Source organism: Xiphophorus couchianus, chromosome 4 (genome assembly GCF_001444195.1).
Source record: "Xiphophorus couchianus chromosome 4, X_couchianus-1.0, whole genome shotgun sequence".
NCBI classification, from domain to species: Eukaryota; Metazoa; Chordata; class Actinopteri; order Cyprinodontiformes; family Poeciliidae; genus Xiphophorus; species Xiphophorus couchianus.
In genome coordinates this window covers 16392108-16404154 of record NC_040231.1, presented here as the reverse complement: position 1 = coordinate 16404154, position 12047 = coordinate 16392108, and the positions used below count along the sequence as shown (strand labels likewise).

At 40.1% G+C, this 12047-nt stretch overlaps 1 protein-coding gene across 12 annotated transcripts in view; it reads right to left on the bottom strand.

Annotated features, from left to right (window-relative positions):
- The window catches only part of tcf12 (transcription factor 12), an 83271-nt gene that overhangs the window by 15725 nt on the left and 55499 nt on the right, over nt 1–12047 (bottom strand). For all 12 annotated transcript variants that reach the window (XM_028014726.1, XM_028014729.1, XM_028014730.1 and 9 more), the window contains 5 exons: nt 9451–9550; nt 8870–9009; nt 8244–8385; nt 8007–8077; nt 4828–4972 (listed from right to left, as the gene is read on the bottom strand). In XM_028014726.1, the coding sequence (XP_027870527.1) occupies nt 4828–4972; nt 8007–8077; nt 8244–8385; nt 8870–9009; nt 9451–9550 (598 nt within the window). The remainder of the gene's footprint in view (nt 1–4827; nt 4973–8006; nt 8078–8243; nt 8386–8869; nt 9010–9450; nt 9551–12047) is intronic.

Here is a 12047-nt window from a genome sequence, read left to right as displayed (position 1 = left end):
TTAGTAAGACCTAGAAAACCTACGGTTTCAATACGCCTAGAAGCTTTTTGGATGTTTGCACACCTGAAATCTGGTAAAACTGCAACATTTGTTACATTTTTAGCTGGTGTGGTTCGCTTTCACACTGCACTGTGTCAAATGAACCAAATTCTTTGAAAAACCTGTTCCCCTCCTCACCTGTGGTGGCGCTGCGCCAACAACCACTGATGCAAACGACTTGAAAACCTCAGAAGACATGAACGCAACTTTCTTCACAAAATGTAAACAGAAATGGAGTGGCGTCAGATTTAGCAAAAAAACATGAACTATCTCTCCGGCTAGCATTAGACTCTCGCGTTTGTTTTGATTGTATTTACCCAGAATGCCTTGTGCTATAGTTCATTTCCTGCTTTTGGAGCTTACATCAACATATGTATTTGGACTGAGACGTTTTAGGGGGACCAGAGTTTGATTTCTTGGTCCATATCAGATTACACATTCACTCCTCCCCAAACAAACTAGAGTCTGATTAAAGCGGACTAAAGATGGCTGGTGTGAATGCACTCCGTCTAAATGTCCCTGTGATTCAAATGGTATATGGACTGAACTTATATAGAGCTTTTCCAATCATTTTGACCACTCAAAGCACTTTACATTCACCCATTCGCACTCACATTATTACACCAATATGCAGATCGGTGGGCACTTTGGGGTTAAGTGCCTTGCCCAGGGGCACATTGACATGTGAAAGCTGGAATCGAACCTACAACCTTCCCATCAAAATTCTACTTCTCTACCCACAGAGCCACAGTCGCCCCTGTCATTTTTATAAGAAATAACAGAAACTACTGGAGTGATCAGAGTTTTCTACAGCTGTATGGAGCATTAGTAGCTGTGCTGACCCTCCCCCACATGTTTCTGCACAGTTCTGCTCAACCACCCAAAAGAAGGCTCCAAATTTCCATTGTTTACAATTGGCTGTCTGGAAATAGTTTAGTTGTAAAAGCCATGGTGTGGAGACTAATGCCTCCATCACATCGGCTGCATTTCAACGGTGTAGGAAAGAATGAACTCATCTGAAAATCACCTCTCTCTGTAGCATGCACAAATAAAACACCAGCTATCACAGACTACCACCCATGTTTATTAGCATCCGTTCTGCATTTGTGCAACGCCAAGTGTACTGTAAATGTGCACCTCTAAATTGCACATCTAGTCAAATTGATGTAATTTTAGCTTAAGTTTGAGAAAAAGAAGTGTTTAAAAACACTTCAGGTTTCTGCCTCATAAAGATGCACTATTCATATAAGCACATTAAAAACAACAAACATACTTCAAAATATGACAGGGTTTTATGTTTAAATGATATATTAGCGGTGGGCATTTATTGTATTGCTTTTCATTTATCATGAATAAGAATGGACTAAACCTTTTACTATTTTGTTCTTTTTTTTCATGAGGGGATCAGTAAACATCGTAAATGTGAGAATATGTTTAAATGAAGTCTCAATATGCAGATTAGTTGTATAAATCAAGATCCTATTTCAAATGTGAACGTTTTAAAAGCACAGCGCCATGAATGCTGTGACATGCAGTTACCTAAAAAAGAAGTGAGGAATAGTTTTTTTTATCATTATCACAATAGTACTACAAAATATTGTGATAAAATCCTAAGTCTATATCACTTTACACGACAATATATAGCAAGAGAAACAGAATTATTTCTTCACTACAAACAGGGTAATGTATTACTTTAGCTGATGAAGAAGCACTAAAAAAAAAAAAAGTTACACCTCCCCACCGTCAGGAAACCGTTCCCAGCATTTTCCATTAATTAATTCCACTGAAATGTCTGACTGAACCTCTAAAGTCTTTTGTGCTCGGGTTTTTATGTTCCCTCACACTCTGCCTTTGAAAAAGCAGACTTTAATTAACAGACTATTAAAAGTGAAGGAAATGAAAGTCTGCTCTGCCTCAGCTCCCTCCCAGGTGAGTGAGGAAAGTACTTTGCCTGAGTATTCGCTGGCTGGCGGCTGTGAAAAATTAGCCTGAGGCTCAGTTCCCCACATGCACCGGAGAGGGCTAATTGAACAAACCAGTCTTGAGTAATGTGCTGTATATTGGTGTAATCCCGGTGATGAATGGATTTTGCAACCAACGTTAACAGAGAGCCAAATTTTGGGCCAATTTGGAAGACTTGCTCTTTTTCCAGCCCAATAAGAGCAAATAATTAGAGACACAATATCCCTTTCCTGCAATCTAACATGAATATACTCCATACTATTAGTTTAAGAGTTCAATAAATCATCATTGTTACAATTCTGTAAAGCAAATAGATGAAGAAAGTGATCAGAGTTCGGATCAGCTGAGTCAGAGGCACCTTCCTTCACACAAAGGCAAATGAAAAGTCTTTTCCAGTCTGCTCTGTGTGTGTGTGTGTGTGTGGGTGTGTGTGTGTGTGTGTGTGTGTGTGTTGGGAGAACAGCTGTCCATGGGGCAGGGTAACAGCTGAGGATGAGGGGGGGCATACGTGGAGACAGCTGTCGCCACTCCATTACCGTACATGACACAACTGCCCGCTAAAACAACACACCGGGCTTTCCCTCACCGATCCCCTTCGTTCTCTTTCCATTACTCTCCCACCTCTGTCAACACCTCTGACAGTCCTTATTACTGTAACGCACATCTCTTTTGTCTGTACTTAAACAACCGGCGCGCTACAAACGAGAACGAGTTTTTGCTGCTCTCTCAAACGTGAAAAGACGCGCCGAGCTGTTTTCTTTTTCTCTGTTTTTGTTCTCTGTGTTTGCTGCAGAAAATAATTACAATTTAGAGGGAAACATGCATGTCCGTCCTCAAGACTCATAAAGTACCACAAAGCCCTTGTCGTGGAAAGCAGGATTACGTTACAACAAATCCACTCTCATTACAAAGGAGGGTGAATGCCAAGAGCTGCTATTATGAGTCAATAAAACAGTTTTGCACGAATGAACTGCTTTTCAAGAATAGTAATCCAGGACCCACTTCAAAGACTTTAAATGTAAGATTTTGGTATCCTTCACCACTCTAAAAGCCACGTCGTATTTTCTTTTGTAAGAGCTTGTCCCAGAGATGGTTTGAAAATTGGTTTAAATTGAAAATAAAGTCCCAGATAAGTCAAAGAATGAATGTTATTCTGTCGGGTAGGATGTAAATTAACAAAGCTGAGAGAAAAAGTCTCTCAATGTCTGCAGGGATTAGCTCTGAAAGACCAAAATATGCAGAGGAAAATGGACCAACACAGCGCTGATCTTATAATTTTAATGCAAATCTCATTATTATTCTTCTCATATAGTACAGATAAGAAAAGGCCAACTTTCTTATTTGAGGTTAATGTTGTATTTGTTCACTTAAAAAGATTAGATTTCAAATATCATCAAAGTTGTTAACTGCACTGCTTAGAGGATGAGAGGCGAAGCTGGATGGATTCCTTAGAAACTGTTCACACATGGCTTAAAGAGCAAGTATGAAATGATTAGACTTACTCTAAAGCTAAAAGTGGTATTTAATTAAGTTTTGGAAGAACTTTCAACTAGCCATTCTGCTCAGGCTTTGATTAATCAAAGCAGAATGTAGCACGCAGTGAAAGTCATTAAATTAATTAAAGTCATAGGGGCCTCGTATTTGTGGCGGTGCGACGGCAAGTGCAAGGAAATCTGCGACAGTTTGGCAAATACCAGACCTTGAAATTCACTTCATCTGTTTGGTGTTTTGGTGCCAAGCACAGAGTGCACAGCACATACAGTGGGTGGGAGGCACACGCAAACGAGGCAGCATGAAGCCACTTGTTGGCTGTTTGGTGGAAAATATAAACATGAAAAAATTTTATGGATCTACAAAAAAATGTTTGATATGTTGTCCTGAGCTTGAAATCACTGCAGCCCCTGAAGAAACCACTCCCTTTGATTTGAGAATTGCCAAACCAAACATCACGCACAACAGTGCGCTGTGTTTACTTTAATTAAATCGCATGCAAATGATACCAGGCTGCTCTGAAGTCGCTCAATTCAATTCTACAGGCAACAGAGCATTCTGTCGTGAGCAAAGCTTGAGCTTTTATGAAGGAAAGGGAGATTACAGCAGCTCATCCATCATATATGTCACTGCCTCGTTTCAAACCTTCCTTTTAGTAAAAGAACTTTTGTTTTGACGCATAACGAGACACATTCAGACCAAACTTTTACCATTTCTAATAGATAATTACACACCTTACAGATTTTAGTTTGCGCTGCATTATTGTGGATGCTGTAGTTCAAGGTCAGAGAAATAATCTCCGTTCATCCTGGTCATTTTCAAAGTTTATATGGTTGATGAATGGAAACAGCAGGTTTCTTATGAGCTTGCTATTATTCTTCTGCAGTTGAAACTGGATCCCCATTAATTAAATCCTTTTAATTGGGTCAAAGCAAAACGCAAACACAATGTATGAACTGTTTAAACAGGGATACAAGAAGTAATTGACTTTTTTACTAAAAGTCCTTTTTCTAGGACTTCTTTTTCTAAAATAAAAACATGGTTTTCCCTATTTTAATATCCTAACTGATATATAAGACTTAGGATTATAAAAAAAACATATGGCAACATAATTACTTGATACAGCATGTTCTTGAGGAAAGCACAAGCTTTGTTAGAGAGGAAGAGATTTGGAAAGACTTGCATCAAAAAAGATACATTTGGCTCAGATCCTGAAGCTGTAAAGAAGCTTTTTCATACTCGTACGAAATCCATTTATTTAATCTTACTGCTGGTATTTAGAGGGTAAGATGTGTGTGTGAGAGAGAGATTAAAATCTGAAGGCTGGAGCTGTACCTGGCCTTGCAGACGGGGTCCCTGCGGCGCTCACGACGGTCCCGGCTGAAGCAGCTCCTGCTGTGGCCGTCAGAGGTGATGGGGAACCCACAGGTGTGGACGGATTGGACGGGAAGCTACTGCTAGTGTGGTCAGGTGAGTAAATCTGGAAACACAAAGAAAGACAGCCGAGAGTCAGCCCTGCTGCAGACGAAGCAAGAGCGAGACATAAGCAGGTCAGTTTATGTGATGTTGAGTGCAAATTTTGGTGGCAAAAACACCAAGGAACAAATAACTTGAGTTGTTTGCTTTTTTTCTTGAGCAGCTTTTCAAATAAAGACAAATTCTCAGCTTGTTTTGCCCTTGTATGAAGACAGTTGTGTTCGATCGAGTCACTCTGCTTATTATTCCACTGTGGTTTCTGGAGGTGCAGACGTCCAACCTGGAAACCCCGTTAAGCCAAACACAGAAAATCTCCAGGGCCATGTTTTAGTCTGCAGCCAGAGATTGTGCTGCGGTCCATACATCAACATCTACAAGGATCCAACTGTTGTTTATTTTTGCATCTGTTTGAAACTTTGCTGCTCTTATAAAGAGGACAACTAGGACAAAAGTTTTCCGTGAGACGCCACGATTATTAGTCATGTCGGTTTCAGAGTATCTTTTTGTTTCAGTGCTGCTCTGTTTGGTAGGTGAGGCAGAGTTCATCGAGTTCTGCTTCGACTGGAGATTGAGTTGATTAGATCTTCACTTATTTAACTAAGCACTAGATTAAAATATAAACACATTCCTGTTTTTTTTTCCTTTTAATCATAGAATGTTTATGCCATAAAGGAACATGTCTCACCACTGAATCCTGACTAATTAGCAAGGAAAGAAAACAGATTTCTGGGACGAATTAAGATCTAGTCGAACTTGAAAGCAACTGTTTCACTTGTGCAGGAATGATAGAAAGACCTCAGTCTTCTTGTTCTTATGGTTTTTCAGTCAACTTAGAGAATCAAGGTGGAGGTTCCTCAGCCTGACTTGATGTCAAGTTATAGTCCGTAATTGATACGGCAAGTGATAAAAAGTCAAATTTAACATCATACATCAGTGCAAATATCGTAACAATTTCATACAAACATTTCTAAACTGGCACCATAAAATCTGAGATTTTGATTGCAAAAAACCGACTAAAACAATCACAAAATATTGAAGGAGCAGCTATTTATTGACATTTTAACAGCTTAATTGGTTTTATCAATATATTCCGGTGCAACCGGCCCTTTAAGAACGCTCAGATTTTTGAAAATTAAAATGAGTTTGACATCCCAGCTCTAAAGTTATCACTGGTTGAGGTGAAGAGTTGCTCACAGTATCACTTATGCTTTATTTTCCCACTGTTTGGACACACAGCAGGCAAAAACCAATAAAACTCTCCAAATATCTTCCCAGTGTCTAAAAATCAAGCCGTTTAGAACCGTGACTCCTGACCAGACGATATATTGGCTTTCTCTTCTTTTCACTGCATTGAAAGTAAAGCACGGCTCATTTTACTGGAATAAATGAAGCCCCGCCTCATCATCAGTTACACTCCCGCAGGCGGCATGGGGCCAATAAGCACGGCCAATTTAAAAGGGCGGAGAACAAAAGCCCCACAGAGGCGGGGGGGCGTGGAGTTGAGCCACAGCAGTTATAAACTCCCATGTGCCCCATGATCCGCACCCCCGCCCCCACCCGGGTCCAACCGTGTCCGTTTCACTCCAGCTTTGTCATGCTAATAGAATTGAGTCTGCAAATATAAAAGACTTAATTTGTTATTACCGTCCCAGAACTCTCATTATGTGAAGTCGCAGAGGTTAGGAAATATTCTTCCTGAAGGAACAGCTTGTGCTTCAGGTTTTAGTTTTACCAAAATATTATAGATCACGTTGGGTCGACGCAACGTCACCAGCAGCATTTTAGGACACTTTGTTCAGATCAACCACACATTTGAATCTTATCTGGCTCCAGACACAGACTGCACATATTCAAATATGTTACAGGGTAGTATAAATGATAAAAATCTCTCACAGATGACAATACTTTCTTCAGCCACTGCTTTTATTCTTGGGAAACGTTTCTTAAGCCTACATGTGCAGACAAAACACAACTTTCACGATATGATGAGACGACAGATTCCTGCAGGAACATGGGGACTAAAACAAAACTTACAATACAATAAATGAGCTTCCCACATAAGAGTCCAGCTGATTTTAAAATTAAATGGTTTAACCCTTTAAAGCCTGATACAAAAAAATTACATTCAGAAACTGCATATTTAATCTCATTATCAACAAAGAGTTTTTTAAAACATTGATTTTTTTGTATTGTAATTAAATAAAAAGCTTCAAATGTTGCAGTATAAAACCTTTAAAGTTATCTTTAACATCGTATGTATATGATCCAGTGGGTTTTAAAGATATTATCTATCTAGAATGATAAGTTTGATTGTAAAACACACAAAGTCTTTTTTATGATAATTCCATAACCGTTAATGCCTAATGTATCAAATATGACAAAGAAAGAAAAAGAATCTAAAAACAAGTTTATATCACATATTATACAATATTAAAAATATTAAATGAATTGTATCTTGAGGCTTTCATTTTAAAAAACAGCAACAATCAGATTAGGGAGGTTAATTTATGTCACAGTGCATTGGATGGTTTTTTCTTAGAAGAATCAACATAACTTGAGCTTTTTTTGTCCAATACTTAATCATTTCTACCTTCCTGTTTGGCTCTATTATCTTATATTAATGTAAAAGTTGTCATGTTATTTCAAAAGTTTATTTATCTTGAATCATTGAATTAGTTTGATCATGAACTCTATAAAGCCAAAATGTTGCTTGAACGTTATAATGCATACAAAATTCACCTTTGGTTATAATAACGACATGAGCAAAATAAAGAAATAAAGTAATGTTTCAAAAGATGGGATGTTTTTGTCTTTGTTTTAGTAACTGTGTCAAGTAAATAGTTCTTTTTTTTTTATCTGTGTTTTTAGATATTTCTTCTGTCAACTGGTTAATGAAACACCTGACCAACTTTGACAGTTTCCTTTTTCATGACAACATTTTATTTAGCAGAGTGATTTAGAAGTTTGAGAAAGCTTTAATGAAACCTATATTTGGGGCTTCAGGGTTATTTGGATCGTAGAGCGGGTTTCTAACTCACCGAGGCCAGAGCCTTGCCCAGTGCATCTCCAGTCTGCGAGCTTCCACTAGTCGTCCCCCGATTCGCAGCGACTGGGAGAACACAGAGTGCCGCCTTGTTAGTACAAACTCCAACAGATCGGTCATGATATACACAGAAGCTGTTCAACTGACTCACACCCTCAACAGAACGGACTTTGATTACACTGAAGGTCAGCGGATTAGTCATTTTGTAGAAAACGTGCCGAGCCGTACGTACCCATAACCCCATCGATGGAGTTGACGGATGAAGTGTGTGCTGCGGTGACGAACGGTGAAGTGCTGGTGTTGCTCCGGTGGAAGCTTGACATGGGAGGAAGACTGGCGTTGATGTCCGGAGAGACTGAATGTGCGGGGTAATTCTGAGGGATTAAACATAAATAAATAAGCAGAAGCAGTTTGTCTTCAAACATGAATGTGTGTGCGTGCATCAGGACAAAAACAGAGCTTTTTGTTCTCTAAATTGTAATTGTCCTTTGACATCTCCCAGGCTGTGATGGAGGAAAAGTTAATGGGGGTGGAGGGATGGAGATAAAGAGAGGGCAGGCAGCATCTGCAGGCTCCCTGTGATGCTCTGCCAGCTGAAGCAGGCAGGCAGGCGAGGCCAGATCAAACACTGACAAAAACCGGGTCAATAGTGTCTTCTCTGATAATAACCAGACAACGACTTAATACACACACGCAAACACACCCCCTACAGGAGTGGAAGCAGCGCTAAAGAAAAACAAGGAGGAGGCAGAATTTAGAAGCAACACAATTCACACACTTTTAGCAAAAGCAAAAAAAAAGTAATTAACATTAATTTATGACCAGTTTATCTGGGTAGGTCTGGTGCAGACTGCTTACCAAACGGTCATGTGAGTGCAGGCTGCTGTAGTTTCCCGTCTGGGCCATGTGAGATGAAGATCCTGCCAGCATTCCCCCGTAGCCGGGCTGACTGATCCCGCTGGACGAATTCCACGGGTCAGATGAACTGTGGGTACCGTCTACCAGAAACACACAAGGTTTCACTTTATAATCCAACGCAGCAACATGTTTTCACACAGCGAGACAATAATGACCCACTTCATAACTTTGGGCTCAATAAAGAAGTGCTTTTAAAGCTGGTAGGTTTTGTTTTTTTTCTTTCTGGGACTGAAACATAACAGCTGAGATAACAAAGGAGTTTACGCCTGAAAGTCACATTAAAGCTTAAAAAGAGAGAAAATAATAATAATGTCTAGATTATTGTTCAGGTCTTTCAAATCTTTAAACTTGACTTCAATGAAGCACATAAAAATCCAGATTTTTTGTTTGACAAAATTAATTTTGCCTGATCCAGCAGGTCCTCTCTTTATAAAAGAATATCAAAAAGAACACCTCTGGCCGCTTAGGGTTGGAAAAATAAAAAAAAATAAAATAAAAAGACTCCATTGCTTTGAACTTACCAAAGAAAGTGCTTGCAAACATACTGCTGGAAGGTTTAGGCGAGGAGTACGAGGGGGAATCTCTGTTGAAGTCCTCTGAGTTTGGAGACGGTGCGTACACCTGTCAAAACAACACAGATTTACAACAACAACTGGCCAAACAAACAGTAAAACACTCCAGCATCTATTTGTGCGTTTAGACAGAAAATTACAGGACAGTGTTAATAAAAAGATGAAAGGCACTCTTAAATGTTTTCTTCCAGAAGGAAATGCACGACCACACAGACATAAAACTGCTTAATCTCGCAACTAAAACCAAGTTCTGCAGATGCAGCCCGAAGCCAACAAATACACACACAGTCACACACTTTAATGACTAGCGAGCAATCAAGCTCATGAAGAGAGGAGTGGATTATCAGGAGTATTTGCATTTCAGGTCAACTCAGTCTCTAATGGAAGTATAATGATACCGCTTACGCTCAAAGACTAAAAGCCTGGCAAATTAAAGCATTCCCACAGAGGCAAAAATCAAATAAGTGCTACAAGAAGGGCCTGTTTAGGATTCCTCATATCTGTACCTGTGTGTTGGGGTTGGGAAAAGGGAGGCTCAATGGGCAAGCTGTCGTACAGCTGCGTGTTTGTGCCAAGCTGGGCGGCGGGGATCAAAGGGACTGGAGGCCAAACACCAGTGATGTGGTCTGCAGCTTCACATGGTGGGAGCGAGTGTGAGGGTGGATTCTTCCTCCCACAGACAGAACTAGATGACCTTCGTCATCATGTAGCACTAATCAAAGCCAGACCTGCCAGATACATGCACCTGCACAGTCCCAGCTTGCACACACACGCAAACACACACACACTCCACGTGTTTAATCCCTCGTTTAATAGCCTCATTTCGCACCCTGATGTTGACAACTCATCAAAACTGCTTCCTAGAGCACATGAAAGAGATGACATGTTGTTTATGTGCGTTGTTCTTGTCCGACATGACGCATCGCCCAATTAAATAAATTCAAATAAAATACTCTATTAATCAATTATTGTAGTGATCGTCAACTAATTTAGTAATTGATAAACCGATACCTGGAGTACACAGACTCAAAAATGATACAGAGCAGTAATTAACAAAAAACATTATAAAAGGCATTTTACCCCAAGTTTCAAATCTCCGCCTGGATATTTTTGCTTATTTTAATTGTACGCAGTTCTTTAAATGTCCTGTGAGTAAATATATTTACCCATTTATCTATAACAACTGGAACCTTCAATATCTAGCAAGTTATGTTTGTAATTTACCGTCTATTAAAAGAATCTCTTATCGGATTAATTTTACTCCCTGCTTCGGTCGGGGTGAAATTACCGTAATAACCAGATATTGGCTGGAAAGCGCAACGTTTCTCCTTTCAGAAACCGTTGCAATTTTTCAGATAGTGTGGCAGAATTAAGGTAGTGTAAATTTGGCTGGACTACGTTTGGTCTGGAAAGGTTAAGATATAAAAGAAACTTTGTAAAGCTCATCAAGTTGCTTCACCTGGTTTAAATTCTGTAAAAATAAAAATCTCCTGTTACCTGTTGCTATTGAATTATTAATCAGTTAATCATTTCATCCGATTAATCGATGAATCATCAGATTAATCAATAGACTATGATCAGCGTTAGCTGCAGCCTTATTCCCAGCCGAGGGCGTGTTGTGGAGGCAGAACGTGAGTGTGTGCTGAGTGAGCAGGACTCTGGCGTTCTGCTGTCTGGATGTGTAATTAAAGTGCTCTGGGAGGGGCGGAGCTCTCCTGGGCCTTCTGGCTTACACATGTGACCCAGGTTGATCGTAGTCCACAGAGATCTCAGGTTAGCCAGGGCTTTGTCTTTTCCCTGTGTCAGACGCTCCACGGGCAGCATATGGCGGTGGATAATGCTAATTGTCCTTTTTACCCCGGGCTAACCAGTCCAAGCATTAATAAACCATCCCAAACACCGGGTGCCTCATTCCGTCGGCCTATGGAAGAGAGAGCCCGCCTGGGTTTCCTTTTACAAGGCCATTAATTAAAAGCCGTCACTCACACGGATCAGCACACCAACACAGGCTTACACCGGCTATTAGAGCAGCAGCCGGTAAAGCTTAAATAAAATGACCCGTAACAGTGACACCGGAGTTCAAAGCATTCATTCAGGCAAGATACTTTCTAAAACTTTTCACAAAACATGAGTTCCCCCCCCCCTTTTTTTTATGTTCCATTACTAGAAACCACAAGCAAGATAAATGCAAGACAAAAACTTCTGGAGAAAGAAAGTAAAGACACGTATTGTGCCCTGTTGACACTGAATGCCTCGGTTGAGTGAATATTACACCTCTCCACATGCCTCAGAGCAAACCAGCCCGCCTTTGAAGCTCACGCCACACCAATCACAACATCACATGTTAAAACACAATCTGTCAACCATCACAAAGGATGTAGCACGACGACATGAAGGGGAATCTAAAGTGATAAAAGTAAGGTAAAAACAGGCTCATGGCCAAAAAGCTCAAAGGGAAGAACTTCAAACAAACTCTTAGCAGCGTGTCCTGTTTTCCTTTTCTTTCATTTAAGAGCATGTCATTAGTTGGATTCAAACCAAATCAC